The 17,982-nt window shown below is 46.0% G+C and overlaps 4 protein-coding genes across 4 annotated transcripts; 1 reads left to right on the top strand and 3 right to left on the bottom strand.

Annotated features, from left to right (window-relative positions):
* Window positions 1–260: 260 nt before the first annotated feature.
* N7483_006515 (uncharacterized protein) lies at window positions 261–3,228 on the bottom strand (the record flags this gene model as incomplete). The annotated part of the gene is made up of 13 exons (XM_057089952.1): window positions 261–453; window positions 509–606; window positions 659–794; window positions 866–952; window positions 1,006–1,050; window positions 1,101–1,828; window positions 1,888–2,011; window positions 2,066–2,142; window positions 2,203–2,249; window positions 2,300–2,446; window positions 2,500–2,830; window positions 2,897–2,999; window positions 3,062–3,228. The coding sequence occupies 13 exons, from the start codon at window positions 3,226–3,228 to the stop codon at window positions 261–263; spliced, it is 2,283 nt and encodes a 760-aa protein (XP_056944693.1).
* Window positions 3,229–4,681: 1,453 nt separating this feature from the next.
* On the bottom strand, window positions 4,682–6,817 carry N7483_006514 (3-oxoacyl-ACP reductase/polysaccharide deacetylase family protein; the record flags this gene model as incomplete). The annotated part of the gene is made up of 4 exons (XM_057089951.1): window positions 4,682–5,157; window positions 5,208–5,585; window positions 5,648–6,388; window positions 6,706–6,817. The coding sequence occupies 4 exons, from the start codon at window positions 6,815–6,817 to the stop codon at window positions 4,682–4,684; spliced, it is 1,707 nt and encodes a 568-aa protein (XP_056944692.1).
* Window positions 6,818–9,819: 3,002 nt separating this feature from the next.
* On the bottom strand, window positions 9,820–11,181 carry N7483_006513 (uncharacterized protein; the record flags this gene model as incomplete). The annotated part of the gene is made up of 4 exons (XM_057089950.1): window positions 9,820–10,487; window positions 10,547–10,680; window positions 10,738–11,019; window positions 11,090–11,181. 4 exons carry the CDS (start codon window positions 11,179–11,181, stop codon window positions 9,820–9,822), a joined length of 1,176 nt encoding a protein of 391 aa, XP_056944691.1.
* A 3,048-nt stretch (window positions 11,182–14,229) lies between these two features.
* N7483_006512 (uncharacterized protein) lies at window positions 14,230–15,874 on the top strand (the record flags this gene model as incomplete). Its single annotated transcript, XM_057089949.1, has 2 exons — window positions 14,230–14,465; window positions 14,542–15,874. 2 exons carry the CDS (start codon window positions 14,230–14,232, stop codon window positions 15,872–15,874), a joined length of 1,569 nt encoding a protein of 522 aa, XP_056944690.1.
* Between the last annotated feature and the right edge of the window lie 2,108 nt (window positions 15,875–17,982).

The following is a 17,982-nucleotide window of genomic DNA, read 5'->3' as shown; positions in this document are numbered from 1 at the left end:
AATGATGGTGGTAGAAAAGGTGTGGTCATGTGGTTGTATGTGTTGTGTAAGTGAAGAGGAAAATGGGGAACGCGAGGTTGTAAACAGAAGGAGATGGGACTAAGAAAGGCAAACATTGAAAATGAAAATAGTAACAACAGTAGATATAAATATTTCACCTTATAGCTCTGATAGTTTTTAGCCAAGTTAAAAATCAAAGTTTAAATTTGCACTGAATAAAATTATACTGATCAAAAGAATCACAATTGAACAAAAGCATATCACAGATTTGAACGGAAAGCCATGTTTGGCGGTGCATTCAACCCACCAAGACCATCTTTGTTACGCGGCAACTGAGGCAAAATCTCAGACACCCAACCAATTATCTGGGGTGCCTGGAACTCGATTCGCAAAGTTCCACCGTTCACACTCATTTTCTGGGAAGACTGTTTATTATCCGTTTTGAGCGTTGCACTGTGAAATTAGGTCAGCTATGAAACAAGGAAATTGTATAAAGTGGCCCACTCACCCTGTCTTCAGACCCCATGGACCATAGCTTGCCTGGATCGAGCTGTCTGTGGCAAGAGAACTCATCATTTGCGAACTGCTGCGTTCGTCGGTTTTGAACTAGATCAGGTCAGTATACTCGCTATCCATATACTGGTATGATTATGTTTACCTCGAGCACTGTATCCGCAGCAACTATGAATGAGGTGGGATAAGCAGGAAACTTCCCATAGTTGGTACGCTTATCAGTGGTGGTCTCATCTCCATTCTCAATCCAATGGCGCATTGTCTTTGCACCTGGGCTAAGACTATTCAGAGAAACAGTTGTCAGTGGAAGGTCACATGGCTATATCTTCAGTGAACTAATGAGGCCACTTACCTAGTATCCTGGGGAATATCAATGTCAAAGTCCTGGAACAGATCCGCATGAAGCCAGGGACGACGAATGGTCACAACCATTGCAGAGCTTGATCGACGTTAGAAGCTTGTCAACATGATCGAAAAACGGGATGGACTTACAATGATCCTGAAACTGAACATTCAGCCATCTTGCTTTCAATTTCCCTGCGAATATATAAGTAAATGAAACAAGAGTAAGAGAAAGGTTGACATACTTGTTGGATGAGGAGACAGTGGTTTGAGCCTTGACCGAGCTCCACCACGCCCCAACTTCAGCACTGAAGGAGCCATTGAGGTTGGTCTCGTTGGTCTTACGAGAATCGTTCTTGGAGCCAACATCAAATTGGATCTTGGTCCACACATCGGCACTCTTCTCATTGCCTGGCTTTGAGGCTTGTGCAGGGAGTTCCGCATCACCGTCACCGCTTCGCATGATGGTCTTGTCTTTTCTGACACCCAAAACCAGGCCGCTAGGTCCGCCACTTGCCTTGTCGATTCTGGCTTGGAGAGCTGCAATCTGAGACCTCAAAGCCTCGATGTGGTCTAGGACGTTAGTTCTCATGGCTTGGCGACCGGCGCCCTCCAGCTTGGATACATCAATCTGTGTTCGAAGCCCGTTGAGCTTCGCGCTGGCTTCAACCCATCTTTCCTTGGCTGCTTCCAACTTGTCCTCGTCAGGCTTCACATCTTCCTTTTTCCAATCCTTTTTCTTCTTGGCTTCGTTGATAGCCACCTCATACGTGTATATCTCAGCAAGAGCCCCCTTTATTTCATCCTCAGCGACCTCAACCTCTGACTTGCTCGAGTTGCTTGTCGTTACTTCAGTGGGTTTGATAGTACCAGGTGAGCTGCCTCCACCTTCATTCTTGGGTTCTCTGGCCTCATTAGCTGGATTTCCACTTCCAGACTTCTTCTCATTGTCCTTGGTTGGGTCCAAGAATTGCTATAAAAGACATGTTAATCAAAAAGAGATTCAACCAAGGGGGTGTAGTATATTCTTACCGTGTCATAAACCTCATAGGATGCGAGCATTCTTCTCAAATTGTCGATCCGCATTTCTAGGAACTCGACATCCACCGGATTCCTCTCAGCCCAGGCAAGAGCTTTCTCCCGGCAGAGGGTAGCCCTAGTCATTCGTTAGTCTCAAATGGTGGGACATATGTGAGCTGTATTTATATACCAGTGTTGTGGCTCAAGACTCACTACCGCCCAGTCCGTTCCATCAATGCCTGATACCATGGCATCACGAGTTGCCTCCTATAGTACAGTGAGTATTTTGTGAACAGATTTTTAAAATCGCGCTAGACTCTGACAAACCTTGGCCTTCTCAATTCTTGCCATGACGGAGTCCCGGTCAACAAGGGCTATTGAATGTGAGTGATTTGAATGTGTGAATCCGCTGAAAAAAACTAACCAAAACAGTAATCAACACGGAACTTGTCACCGTTGACAACCCAGTCCATCCAACGGGCGTGCAGTTCACCCTGTGCCCGCTTGATGTCCTTCTGGCGGGAGCTGAATGCCGCAGCGGATTGTGAATCAGGGCGCGATTCGCGTGCCTCTGTAGTCCAGGTTACTAAATGATCGGTCCTGGTAATGGATTTCACGACTTACCAGCAGCTTCGCTGCGGACAGCATCCCATTTACCACGAGCCTCCGACCAAGCAATTTGCTTTTGGACGTATCTATCCACAACAGTGCCCTGGATGCCAATCTGAGCGGCCTTATCCTTGGCCAGTGCAACCTTTGAACCCTTGATCTCGGAGTTCGGGGTCAGAATGGACTCCTTGGAGCGAAGGAAGCGCATAGCCTCACTATACGGGCTCTTGCTATCGGCACTGAAATCAGTGGAGACATCCACGGAGCCAATATCCGTCTTACGAGGAACAAGCATGTCTAGTGCGGTGTAGTAACTTCTGGTGACACTCTTTCCAGTTGCACCAAGCTAAAATCATCGTTAGTACGGATGACAGCTTCAAAGACAATGCATATGTGGAATATTCTGACGTACCATTACTTTGTCCAGGGGAATCATAGAGTCAACAAGCATAGCCTCGTTGATCTGGATCTTGTTTCTCACGTCGGCAGAGGCCTTCTCGCCCTCGGGAAGATAACTGATGTGTTTTAGCACTGGATTGCTTCTCATAACATGGCCAAAGAATTTTTCATCACTTACGATCCTCCACGGCGTGTATCGATGATAGTACCTGGCATTGAGATACAAACATACTGCTCGTACGCGCAGGGAAACGAGGCCAGAAGACATCCTCTAAGCTGGACGTTGATGCGCTCCAGCATCTGAAGGCTGTCCTTGCCTGGGTCGTACTTCTTTCCGTCACTCATCTTGAAGGATGATCACTGTGATTTTAGATTGGTTCTTGAGGTACCTATAATGTCGAGTCTATCTTTGTAGATTGACTGGCGTTGCGGCTAGGTCTGTCTGTCTCAAGAGCTGCAATGGGATTCCTCTGATTTATATCCTCTGAAATTTGTTATTCTCCATGATGTCCAGTCTGTGCCAGTGATCCAAAGCGCACCGGGCTCCTCGGCCTTGGAAGCCCTCGACGGCGAGGCCGAAGAAGAAAGACATGTGTCACAGAAATTCCGGGCTTTTTTGGCGCCTCCAGGGGCATTTTCACCTACTGGAAAGGTTAGTATGACCTGTGATATCGTTCGTCTCTCCACTAATGTGTTCATCCCAGCAGTGTCAAAGCAAGCCACAACGCCGACTAGTGACATGAACTACTCCTCATTCTTCAACTTGGTTTTCCAAAGCCACCTCTCTTGCATGTCTCGCTCACTCCGATTCGGTTCACAACGACAACCTCGCCAAACGTTGCCTTACTACCGAGTACGTCAAAGCTCAGCTTGCTGCACCTCAGCTTATGGCAGCTCATTTTGTGTGATATGGCTTAGTAGGATCAAGTTTGGTGTTATTCACGTCGCCACAAGTTACCTTCCAACTTGAACGCCCAGCCCCTCCGTTCCCGGCGGCTTGGCTGGGAATGGTTCATGCGATGACCTTTTCTACAGGCCAGTCTTATCCATTGCTTGCGCCCAATTTTGATGTCATTTTCTCGTATCCACTGATTCGTGGAAGCGAGATCTGCAATCCTGACTTTTCCCAAATTCAACCATGAAATAGTGAGACTCATATAATAGTGCCTAGCGGCCTATGAAAGTGATTAAATTAGAACTTCAAACTCATGACCACCTTTTAGAATGAGTTTGTGGTAGGAAGAATTTCTGTGGTTCTAGCCATTGACTAACAGAAATTTAGCGCTGTCTTCAACGACAAGTTCCAAGGTTTAAACCGCTAGTGCTGAAGCGTGCAGGTGATGAAAAACGCCTCCACGAACCCCTGAGCCTTTCTGTTCCTGCATCGGTTCGAATATCCTTAAGTCTGACATCCCCGCACTTCTTCAGGTCTTTGCTCACGAGGCCTTTTTGCTTATTCCTTGAAAACAGGGAAGCTGGCGAAATCTAGCCGGGGTCCATGGAGGCTAAAAAGGGGGCAAGCTGGGCCGATGAGATGCCAAGGAGCTTCATCCAGCAGGTTTACCTGAGCATCCTAATACTAAATCAGTATTTTCATCATCTACAATATGAACCATTATTAATATGAGAGTTTTGGTCTGATCACTAGATAACACCAGTTGACGACTATGACATTAAGTCTCACCAGATGTCAACTTAGCAGTACCAATAGCTTAACTTCAAGTTATCCCAAGGTTTATGCATTGAAATGTTGAAATATTCAATAGATATCAATTCTATTTTAGTTGCTCGTAGTAATTCATTTGGTTTCCTTTGCCAACATCTTCTTCTCCTTCCACCACCGAGCAATCTCTCCAGTCTGCAAAAACTCCACCTCACCTTCTCGCTCCCATTCCTTAAGCCACTCAAGCATACGCTGCAACATACCAATAACATGCGCCATTCCACTCGTGTCGGGATGCATCAAAACAGGGAAGATGGGCTCCTCCTCGTTATCACGAATCCATAAAAATCGATCGCGCCACATATTCTCGATAACACGCACATCAACGTACCCTTGAGAGTTCTCACAGTGAGGAAGAAACTGCATAGGTGTCATATCTTCCATATAAAAGTTGCACGGAACACATACGAGAGGTCTTCGATCGGGTGGAGAGGGCGATTCCTTGACGGGGTGCATCCAGGTAGCGGCGGGCTTGGAAAAATCGATGGGTTGGATAGGTGGGCGTTTTGGCGCAAAGAAGGGGTGACAATCGTGGTCCGTCAATGAGGCATCTAAAGTACATCAGTCTTGATACATGAGTACAGCATCCAGCTTCACTTACCATATTCAAATCCATACTCCTCGAGTAGATCAAGGGTCGTCTCACGGAGCTGATATAACGGTGCTCGGTACCCGACCGGTTTCTTGCCTGTCAGGGTCTGGGAAATATCCATGCATCGTACAAGAACGTCACGCTCTTGCTCGGGTGTGAGTTGGTATGCGCCCTCGTGGGCGTAGCCATGCAGACCGATTTCACAGCCTGATTCAACAACTTTCTTCACTTCCTCCGGGAAACTCTCTGCAGAGTGGCCAGGGATAAACCAGGTACAGCGATTCGCGATGTTCAACTTTGTTAACATGCGCAGTAACCGAGGAACACCAACGCGGGCAGCGAAGAATCCGGCAGAATAGTCTGCCAGGATGTTGTCGGGATGAGAGTCTATAGTGGAAAATATGGTAAATGTCATGTCTTCCATGAATTGTGCTAGGGCGGGAACTTACTAGTACCAAGCCACCCTGACACTGCATCAAGATCAATTGATACAGCAACGCGAATCTTATTGCGTTTCGGCTTTGCAAGTGCACGCGGGATTGACGGTGCAGAATCCTGGGCGGAAACAGCTTTCGAGGCCTGACTGTTGTCATGGCTCTCTTTGCCCTCTACTTGAATACACTGTCCAGAGATATGACCGGCAGCCCGCTTTGAAGCCAAGAAGGCCATGGTTCGAGCTACATCTGCTGGGGTAATCCCTTTTGCGTGGTCACTGTCATCGAGGCCACATGCCACAGCATTGATTCGACCGTCACTATTGAGCTGCAAGATTTCCTTCCGAACGGTGTTGAGAAGAGCATAGTGAAGACCAGCTGTGGACTCGGTTTCTGTGACAACAATTGATGGACTGGCCAATTGACACCCAGAGCTTTGTGAATATTCACACACACCTCGCAAGAAGTGTTTGATGGCGAGGAAAGAACTTCGGACACTCAACTGGTGGCTCTTATTCCAGTCATCCAGAGAAAGGTCCCAGATTGGCTTTGATTTTGATGGATTCTCTTGCGTGGGATTGACAATAAGGATGTTGACGGCTCCGAATCTCTCCTTTGCCTTGGAAAACCCAGCTTCAATTGATGCTTCGTCCGCGCCATCACCACCGACGATGTGCAATCGAGAAAACCGCTCCGCATCAATACCGGACAATTGTAAAGCTTTGTTATCGAAAGCTGTGACACGACATCCGTGATCTATATCGACCCACAGTCAGACAGGTTGCTCAGAGAGAGAATTGACTATACATAGAATATATTCGATGCAACACGCATGTCTATACTGGACGACTACTAATTGGGATCTGAGCCCTGGTACCAGGCAAGTCAACGGCCGAATGATATCGACCATGGTCAATCTCAATGCCAATTGAGTTTTGCATTCAGCCATCTGGGCAACCAATGACGAGTCCACTGATGAACAGACCAGTACCAGACTGCTCTGCCATCTATGACTTTGAAGGAAATAGCAAAGGGGATAATGGAAAAGCCGGACTATGACCCAGCAAATTTACCTAGGAACTCTCGGACCGCTTCGCCTCCAATGGCACTAGCAGCTCCTGTGATGAGAACATGTTGGTTTTCCAAACCCAAGAACGAGCGTCGAGGGAGAGATTCGTCTTGCATCTTGGATTGCGTAAGTCGACGTATACTTCAAGTTCGCGCACGTCCAATGAGATAGCAAATGTACTATCGATAGATGAATCAGCGCATTTACTTCGGCGGTCTTATGCCACTCGTCGATGAACCCTGGTTCGGGATTCTCTTGGACTTGTTAGCTTTCGCTTCACGTCGGCAAATCTGTGGACCTAGAATCTATCAGCTCGATCTCAACAATCTCAACATTTCCCTGTAGTTCCGGTTACCCGAAATGATAGTCAGGAGAAAGAAAGCTAGCACTTACTATTGAACCTGGAAAGAGAAGCCCGGTTCTTGATTATACATGCACGTCCAGCAGCTTTCTCCAAATCGGTCAACTGTGGGTTTCAGTAAACGCCAGTGACGCTTGTTCCTGTGTCCGTGCGCAACAGACTGGCCAGACCTTGGTTCTTGATGGGGATGAACAAGCTTTCGGGTGGTTCTCAATCCTGTTTGGATCTCTTTGCTGCAGAGAGTTAAGTTGACTTTAGCAAGGGGTTAAGATTCAATAGCCGGATCGTATCAACTTACCGCGATGAAGGGGCATCACGTGAGTTTCTCTCTTGTGTTTATGTTGACTAACAGTTTGTTCTGTGAGTTTATAGTAGGTTTATATTTACTTGTTTTCAATGATGGATTATACGAGTTCAGATTGCATCAAACTGAAATGTTCAAGTTCATTTTTTTACTCAAGATATACTACTTCGTATACTACTAGTGACCGCGATCCCTGTCATCTTGACTTGATCCGTCGGAAAGATATAGTTCACCTGGGCAGTTGGAACCATGAACTTGACTCGCAAAATGAATCCCAATTCTGGCACTTACGCCCGAAAGTTCCGAATAACTCTTACGACCGATCATCCGAATCCCGAGAGACCAAAGTTTTAGCAATAAGGTTCTAAATGGAGTGAACCAGAAGCAATATCGTATTCGGGAGGACATTCCGCAGCCACCACTGGCAGGAGACCACCAGCACGGACCTGTACTATGGTGGATCAGGAACCACAAGAACAAAGCGAGGCGCACGAGCATCCCTGCGATCGATGATCAGGTTTTTTCGATCATTGGCGCGAGGCTGTCGCGCTACTCGATTGAATTTTCATTACGGAGCAACCCCATAAAACATTCTGCATTGGGTATAGGATGTGCTCTAGTATATGCAGTCGTCGTAAGACTTTCAAATGTTTGCGAGGTACTGAAGTACTGAGAATGGAGAAATGTTCTCATTGCCCAGGTGCCCAAGTGGGCCATCAGAAGTACAATTCCACATTAATTTCCGTTAATATACTGCATAGCATACACAAGTGCTACCAGACGGAAGTACGGCAATGTCAATTCCGCATTGAAGGTTTGATCACATGTGCAAGTTTGTTGATGGTCGATTTATATTGATAATGCTTTTGTTGATATTGCGGAGACCCTGAATTAATATAGAAAAGCGACATCGGCCCCGAGGATCTAACCACACATGCATACTATGCCAGTGCATTCTGAATACCTTTGTCAACCTTGGAAGTACGTGCACATGCTCATGTGCTCAGGCAGCCAGGTGGACAACAAGGCCCTCTCCGTGAAGAAAACCATGATCTCGGGCTTCTATGGAGCGTGTTGGCCCGGCGGACCGCGCAGTAGATACCGTGGGTCAGGGAAACTCATTTTCGGTCATAGAAAGTCTGATTTGCTCTAGAAGGAAAGTGGCTAAAGTCAATTGAAGTTTTCTGTTTCTGTTCTGGAATCCTTTAAAACTGAAACTTTTCTAAAATGGTGTTACGTCCGTGTTTTAGCGTGAAGATTTTTCTCGAATCATCATTTTTAGTTGCTTTAAAAAAGGGGTCGTAGATATGCGCGGTAAAATCTCGGCTTCTATTACTAGTGGAAATTAATAATATTTCTCATCAGGATCGCTCAGACCCCTTATCGCTCTCCGCAAGAATGGTCGATCCCGGGCCCAATTTTCTGGTTAAGTGGGAGAAAGTGGGAAACTCATGACTCTCCGGGGCCGGAAAATCTGTCCACAGTGCGTACCATAGAAGACTCGGAGAGCTAATTCCGTGGTTCGAGAGAATACCGATAGACAACTGGAGAAGCCCGAAAGCCAATGAATTGTCTTAATCAAGGGGACGATGGGCGCGGAGTGGAGCCGAACTCTTGGTGGCTGGACAGGCGGCGTCACCGAAGGAAAAAGTCAGGGAAGCAATTGATTTAGTTAATGATATTGAGATACAATTAACTTTGCGTATTTGGCGGAAATATCTTGTCTCTTGGCGTGCTTCATGCACACAGTTGAACACTGACACTGGCATCCTAGATCATGGTGTCTCAAATAGGTCGATATTAGCCACACTGTCATGGCACTTGCTCAACCCTAATGGTCCTTTATTGTTATTTCCGTCCTATATCAACGGTCTCAAGAGATCTCAATTTTCGGAATGACCTCCGGATCTAGTCAAGGGTGAATTTCAAGGATCTCAGCTGGCTTGATTGACGAATAAACAGCCATAATATTCCAAATATCGGTAAGATCAGCAGTGTTGACGCAAATAGGCGGGAGATCGGCGGGTCTGGTGGATTGATGCTTGACCGAAATTGGGATAGATTGACCCAGTCAGGGTTTGATTCCGTGGGTCGCTTACAAGGAAAGATGGCCGCTTATGCCCAGATGTTAGTTGATTGTTAGTTAATTGTTAGTTAATTAATGAAGTGGATGAAGTACACGAATAGATTGACTATAGCCCAGTAGGTTTAATTTCTATGTTCGGGTATCTCGGTAAACACCCCTGGTCGAGACACGTACCCAAGAGTCTATGGTATGATCTAAAAACAGAAAGAAAAAAAGGAGAGCAGGGTGATATGTACACAGAGAAGGAAAAATGAAGATTTAAACTTGACAGGGTGAGGGTATCAGATCTACGCGGACTGCGTAGATTCGTAACAAATTAAATAGTTTTCGAGATTTTTCGGTGTGAGCGACCATTGAGATTTCACAACTAGACTGATTCGTGCCCAGTGACGTGGGCACTACTAGCAGTAGTCTCATAATCAGGTGGCCTCGAATCATGTTGTACGGTAACGGTAATATCTTGGCGAATGCGTAGGGCGCGAGCAGATCCATCGTCGCTGCTCATGTCCCGGTCGTTACTGGTCTCGAGACTGATATCGGAAACCGCAGGGCCACCCTTCGTGGGAATGACTGTAGCCGTATGGAAATCTTGCATATGGAAATCTTCTGAGCGGAATTGACTGGAAGGTCCATATGGTCGAGAGTTCTTGCTGTTGGTCCAGGGTTGCGACTTGTACCGATCGGTTCCTCTCTTCGATCCCCCGGTCCAACTCTTGAGCGCAGGGAAGACGTCTCGTAGCAATGACCATACTAGTGGCAAGTTTGTAACCAGGATCGCCACTGTAGCTTCCCGGAAGTACCAGTTCATATAGACGTAAGAAATGAGCGAGGGGACCAGACAGTAGACCTTGTTCAGAATGGCGGCGACAATGACGAATACACCCATTCCGAAGAGCAGGATGAGAATCATCTTCTGCTTGAGTGGCACGCGGACTTGAACAAGCATTGGAATCGCAACGAGCAGCATGAAGATGTCGGCTGAGATAGAAAGGGATCCTTGAACAATCTCATAGTATTGGTATGATTGGCATTGGTCTGGTTGAAATGGTCGGTAAGTGTGTTACACTGGGAGAATTTATACTGATGCCTCTTACAGTTACTAGTAGGAACAGCCCAGTAATTTGGTAAAGGTCGACAGATGAGAAATAGTGAGAGTTCGGTGGCGACGAATCCAAGTGCAACGTAGACAGCGATGTAGTTAATCCATTTTCGCTGTCGTAGTCCCTCACTAGTAAAGTTGTCAGTATAGAAGTTTCAAGTCGAGTTTAGAATGCAGTCAACATACGTGATACGAGCATAAATCACCAACATGCATGCCTTCAAACTCCAAACACAAAGAATGAACGCATGTTCCGACACAAAGACCCATTTACTTCCTCGGACTCGCTCAGCGGTAGTGGCAGGTGTGAGAGCATCGATTTCCGCTTGGGTCAACAAATTTGATCCTCCGCCTGAAGCGACCTCGTTCAAGGCGACACAGAGAATGGTATACCAAACCACGGCGTTCAACATTAAGTAGTCATCGACCTGGAGATTCTGAAAACCTAAACGTCTTACACGGGCCGTACTATATGGTGAGAATTCATTAGCCACAATACTCTATTGGTTAGTGATATCGCAGATATCAAGTCACTCACTATCGAAGGACAGCACCCAAGACGCCAACAGCGTAAAGAGCCCATGTTTCTCGCGCAAAACGCTCGGCAAAGCCACCGCCTAAACCAGACATGACCGGCCTGTGATATCTGAGATTAATCGATGATCGATCGAAAAAAGGAAGAGATGAATGGAGAGGCACTAACATCTTTTTAAGTAAATTACCGGGGGATAAATCTCAACGATAAAGTTTCCAAGACTAGCGCATGCATCTGCCGGGATGATCACACTTCTCCAGGGGACGAACGGAGAGTTCGCCGATTCGCGAGATGCAATATTGGGAAGATTACTAGTAGCTGCAGGGCCTCGTCATGCAGAAGGAATATGGGGAGGAACTCTTATCACAGGCAAGATAGATCTTCCGGTGACAGCAGTGGCCAACCATAGGATTGAGTGGGGGGGATTTAATGGAAAGCTGGGCTGCATCCATGGACCCAGATAGAAGATAGAGTGAGGATCCCTGGTAATAGATTTCCTGGTACACAAGTAATTGACCCTGATTGCTCCAAACACACGAATTACAATTTGGTGCCTGGCACTGCCGACTTAACTCCACTTTTTGCCAGCTTTTGCCATCTTTGCTTCTCATCGGGCATCGGGGATTACTAGATTAGCCTACAGACCTGCCATTTTGGGAGACTTGTACTTGATACGGACACACATTAGGTTTGTTAGGTTTAAAGTGTAGAGTGTATGAGAAGTTTACTGCGGAGTACGTTGATCTCCATAACAGATTACTCAAACGCTCACTGGATCTTTTTAATTTACAAGCTCTCTTCCAAGAGAAAAGAGAGTTTTCTTGGTACCTTACTGTAAATTTTAGAAATTGACGTGGGTCAACAATAGGACTGTCCAGATGTCTCGGAAATAAGAGGTTCATATACAACCTTGGGAAGATTGAGGCTGTAGTGAATATAGCCGACCCAAGAGTGTAAAGTGAGCACGCGAGCCTTATAGCCTTCCTAAGATAGTTAGCACATATGAGAAACCAGTGTATGATTTGGCCCGAATTTGAATCCAAATCGGAATATCCGGAATTCACACTTATTTTTAAGTGTTTTATTTGATCAGGCTTAAGCCAAGTCCCACCTGGGCAACTGGGTAAGCTGAACTACCAATCTACTCAAGTGTATGTACCTCGGATAATGAGCGCGGAACTAGAGTTTACGGTCAACCTCCGTCCACTTTACTTGATGTGGGTGATTTAATCGAAGCTGAGAAAAAGGAAAAGATTTTTAGAAATTGAATAAACTTTTGCTTCAAAGATGGTGCAAGTGGGGCCATAAGGAATGTGGTTCTGGACTCGATTGAGGCATTTTGAAAGTGGATACTGGGGGGGATGGGGGGAATGAGGATCATTACTCCGTACGGGGAATTCCGTAATTTGGTGTTATGGAGTCCATTCATTAATGGAGTCCGCTCTGCTCCGATGATATAGGTTCAGCGTGGCAATCATATGTTGTATGAGCGGCTTAACAATGGTAGTCGATCTAAAGATGCACCAGGGTCAATAAGGGATTCGTCAAATGATCCTGCACTAGAGTTTGGAAGATTTTTCATTCCTGCATACTGGTGATGGTTTGATCGAATCACTCATTGGTCTAAAGATTACAAGTAACTTTCTTAGTCTCTTGAGACCCAGTTCCTGAACCAGAATTAATTACTCCGTTGCCATTTTCTGATCTAAAATATTATATTGCCTCTCGGGGACTTGTCTAGATCTGGAATGCATACGCCATCTATCTAGAACATTGAACCCACTTGATCTAAGGCGATCTTGTTATACAGATTGATCTCGAGCAATCAAGTGCTGTAAGGACCATGTACTCCTTACGGAGGATCTCTATGCCTCACATGGGGAAGTGATTCATCCTGGGGTGTCGATCCTGTGATCCAGAGTGACCCATGGGTTAGAAACTGGTTATATGCGGAAGAATGCATTTCAACCGGTCGCACCTTTATGAAATAATTATCCCAAGGCTCATTCAATTTGCATATGAAGCTAGGGAGTAAATTCCTGTTAGCTCAAGTGGGTAAAATTAATTAAGTAGGTCGAGTCTCACACTCAGAATAACACATGTTTCTCAGTGTCTCACCACGGCCACTCCGTGCCTGTCCGGGGGACTCATTTTTAAGATTAAGAAAACTCTAGAATATGCATCCCAATGCAGGCAAGGGTAGTTCTAGTCACAGCCGTGGCTTCTAGAAGTTTTTCAAGTTGAAAAGGGATAACGGTCAGAACCCCGTAAGGATTCTTCAGATGCAGTGCCAGTATTGGGTAAACACTCTTGCGTGACTACATCAATTTCAAGGTTTAGATGCATAGACGGCAGAGACTGGGGAGATACATGCATAGCACACGATAATTATTGATAACTATCAACTCCATCCGTACGAAATACGGAGTAGAGAGTTCTCCACTACCCGGCACATCATCTGTAACAGATAGATCAATCCTCATTAGGCTGAGTCTACTTTCTGTATAGCAGATGGTGCCAAGGACCGATGTAGTTTGGGAAATTCTTTCTGTTGAAGCTCCCCTTCTGGGTAAAGCGTGCTGCATGAATCTCCGCGTCCTGGCTTCTTTTTCCTTGGAGTTTGGCTCTCTCGCCTCTGTGATCACCCAATGACGGGATAGTAAAGCCCCACTCTTCGACAGAGTGGCCACCGGGAAGGCGACCCCAATTCAATGATTGGTTGGAGATTGGGGTATCGGGTGATTAGAGTGGTCAGGGAAGTGGAGACGATGAGTGAATTCACGGTTGAACATGCTGAACAGGCCGAACTTGATGGGGTTCGCAGTGCGTGTTAACCTACTCCTCCGGGGCATTCGGAGGGGCTGTAGTGTGGTTGTACGACTCCACCCTCTAGAATAATATAGCCTTGCCCTGCTCCCTTTTCTAGATTTCTGTTCTTCCAGTCATCTCGTTCATTTTGACTCGCAGAGAAGCTCCCGGGGAGTTCATTCTCAACTTGAATCTCACCCCCCTTGCTTAGGTTCGACACATTTGCTGGTATATTCGGATCACGCCACTCGATTAATTCCATCTTCTTATCCCTATCGCGACTCCATACAAACCTTCCGGGAACTCAATTTCCACGTGGAGATCCAGATATCATCATGTCGACAGAATCTATCACCGAAAAGATTAAGGCTCCGGAGCCAGTGGCGGAGGAGGAGGACCACCATGGCGAATTGGTTAACGCGTCTGGTCATCGTCAGGAGGTCGACCGAAACTTCAGCTTGATCAGTCTGTGTGCTATCGCCGTCACGACTGGTAACACGTGGATTGCCCAGGGTGGTAGTGTGGTGACAGCATTGAGTAACGGTGGATTGGCTGGATGTATTTATGAATTGTATGAAGTTGACAGCTTCGTGTCACGGGACCCCCTGCATTTCAGATGAAATGTGTTATACTAACGAACAATATAGTATCGCTGTTTCAATTTGTTACTGGATGGTCGCTGCCTCGCTTGCTGAGTTGGCATCCGGTATGCCCTCGTCTAGTGGTGTTTACCATTGGGCTTCCATCACGGCTGGCAAGTATGGTCGTGTCTGCGGATTTTTCGCTGGTTGGTGGAACTGTTTGGCTTGGATCCTAGGTGCCGCCTCGATGTCATTGATTATGGGCCAGCAGACCGTTTCCATGTATGCTCTGATGCATCCCGGTTTCGAAGTCAAACCATGGAATACCTTCGTCAGCTTCCTCATCTGCACATGGGTGTGCTGCTGCATCGTGCTTTTCATGAACCGCTTCTTGCCATACATCGGTAACCTCGGCATGTTTTTCATTCTTGCTGGTGTATTCATTACCATCATCGTCTGTGTTGTGATGCCTTCTGTCAACGGCGTTGGTTACGAATCCAACTATGTTGTCTGGCAGGAATGGACGAATGAGACCAATTACTCGCAACAAGGCTTTGTTTTCGTGATGGGTATGCTGAACGGTGCTTACAGTGTTGGAACTCCCGACTGTTCTTCCCACTTGGCTGAAGAAATTCCCAAGCCCAGCCGCAACATTCCCAAGGCTGTTCTTGCTCAGATGGGTGTTGGCTTTATCACCGGTCTCCTGTATATGATTGCCATCTTCTACTCCATCCAAGACCTGGATGCCGTTGCCAACAGCAGTTACAAATTCCCTCTTGCTGAGATCTACTTCCAGGCCACAGGATCCCGTGGTGGTGGCTTGGGTCTTTTGATCGTCGCCTTCATCCCGACTCTGATCACCGCAACTGGTTGCTACATCACTGCCGGTCGCACTCTCTGGACTATCTCCCGCGACCGTGCTACTCCTTTCCCCAAGTGGTTGGGTCACATCAACACCACCTACCAGAACCCATTCAACGCTACTTTCGTTTGCGGTGTTCTCGTCACCATCCTCGCCTGCATTTATCTCGGATCTTCCACCGCCTTTAGCGCTTTCGTTGGATGCTTCGTTCAACTGTCCAGTCTCTCTTACTTTATGGCCATCTTCCCCCACATTCTCACCAAGCGCAATTCTTTCGTTCCTGGGTTTTTCTTCATGAACAACAAGATCGGCTATGTTATCAACGCTCTTTCCTGCATCTACATCCTCGCTTTCGTCGTCATCTTCTGCTTCCCTTACGCCCTCCCCGCTGAGGCTGCTTCGATGAACTACGCATCCTTGATGACTGGTGGACTATCGATCTTTGTCACTATTTGGTGGTTCATTCGCCAGGGTTCATACGAGGGACCTCAGAATATCCCCTTGACCGATAAGGCTCTGATGGAGGATGCCCAGTAAAATATTGCATGAATCTATTAGGATTTATGGAAAGTTATCTCTGTTATTATACCACTTCTGATTGATGATCTTGATGTTTGTCAGATGCATTTATATACCTTTTTACTGACATGGCATCCTTTACATGTACCATTCTAATTACAAGTTTCGATGTTGGGGCTTCGAGTCGTGTATATCATTTTTGTACAAATAGCTTGAATCCAATACTAGTATTTCGTGGGATTATATATATCCCAAATGAAAATCTACTTTACCCCAAATGAGATGAATCCTACTACCAGTAGCTAGCATTGACTGTAATTCATATTCATTCCATAACTGAATGTTCGAAATTGCCGTTCGAGCCTGGTATGATCCCTTCCTGATTCGACCCCGCATAGGAAGTCTTTAACCACCCTTTCTCAGGGATTGATGCGCCTTATTCTTCAGCTCAACCCGATCACTTGGCATCCTTGATTTCATCCTTCTCCCCTTGAAGAGAAGGCATGCGGTGCAATGAAGTTGAAAGCGCATTTCTTTAGCAACTAGCTTCTTCACATCATATTATTAGGGACGGTAGATCCATTTCCATATTTGAGATGGCATCATATTGCATAGTGAGAAGTAGCAGTCCTTGTTTTCTTTGTTCGATCAAGGCTATGCTTTTTGTTCATCAGCCATGGAATAACAAAGCTGTCGTCCAATTCAGGGTGAAGGCCCGTGTAATGACTCAGGGGACGGCTTTTTTTTGAACATCGCAGCAAACTGCGCGATCTGCCCTTGGAAAAGACAATAACGCTTATTGGAGCCCAAGCATAGAAGGAAAAGACCCGGGTCGCGGTGGCCGTAGCAAAGGTAGGCTATTCATCATACGTCATTAGTCTAACCTGCCCACGTATCTTCAAATAGCCATAGCTATTAATAAATCCGTGTACATAAGATCCTCGAGTGCTGGAAAACCTGTGAGGCTATGTTGGTGCAGAACTCAAAGCACAAATATTTAGATCGCTCACTCCCCGTTTTTCACTCATGTTCACGCATCTCATACTATTCGTTGGTGTGGGAAGGCGTATAAGAGATTCTTCGCGTTTTAACAAAACCATGGTACTAGGTCGTCTCAGTATGCTCAAGCTATAGTAAACTGGATTAGTGGAAGCTTATGTTTAAAGGGACAGGAAAATTGACTCGTACCACCTTGGACATTCTTTGTGAATGATTTGCGTTGAGATTAGTTATCCCAGCTCTTTCCCAGTATTCTTGAGAGCTGCGAGGGGGGTATGAGATAGGACGCGTAATTGTGGGGATTTAAAAGATTGATAGGTAACATTGGTATGCGCTTTTTATCTTTTAACGTTTTTGAGGATAGAGAGAGTGCTTGAGAGAGAAAGAGTAAGTGAGTGGAGATGTGATGGCGATATCGACTGAGCCGCCTGTTACTTACCAGTATACCGAAAGCTTCTTCCACCATGTATTAAACCTTGGAAGATGAACTTGCATGAATGAGGAACAAAGCGCCCCTTGAGCAGGCTATTTATTAGCTTGTGGCTGCCGTGACTAGTAAGATGACCTCGGGAACATAGAGAAGACATACATACTGTATCCATTGGAGAATGACACTTAATGAGGGGGGCACTGTATGACAGCGGCTGATCAGAGTGCCTTTCCAGTGGGTGAAGCCGATATGCATTGTGGATAAGACGTGCAATCAACCAATAAAAAGTACGAGGTAGTAGACTTGAGCTTCAGTATTTCTCAAGTGCTGATAGATAATGTAAGGAATAGTAGCATTATCTGGTTAATGACACCTGCTTCACTTCAGGTTCCATGCAAATTTGTTTGGAACAGACCTTATCCAGTGAGTTCAAGTGCTGAAATAGATAGCTTAGATTAGGATTTAAAGCTTCCTTTTCTACCAATGATCAATCAGATAAGCATCTCCAGCTTATCCTTTGAACTAGAAATAGCAACAAACCCGGAGCTTAATAGCGGGGTAAAGGTATGACAAGTCGCACCGACCTTCCTTTATTCTTGCTTTATCTTGGCTCTAAGTATCAACTTGAGCTCTAATATCATGATAAGCAGTGCTCATAAACAGATCGAGTCTGTCAAGGATGCTATCAATCGTAGTT

The sequence above is a fragment of the Penicillium malachiteum genome (assembly GCF_028827825.1).
Source record: "Penicillium malachiteum strain IBT 17515 chromosome Unknown utg000003l:1.0-4950554.0:1.0-4952489.0, whole genome shotgun sequence".
Classification (NCBI taxonomy): Eukaryota; Fungi; Ascomycota; class Eurotiomycetes; order Eurotiales; family Aspergillaceae; genus Penicillium; species Penicillium malachiteum.
This window is presented reverse-complemented; position numbering and strand designations above follow the sequence as displayed.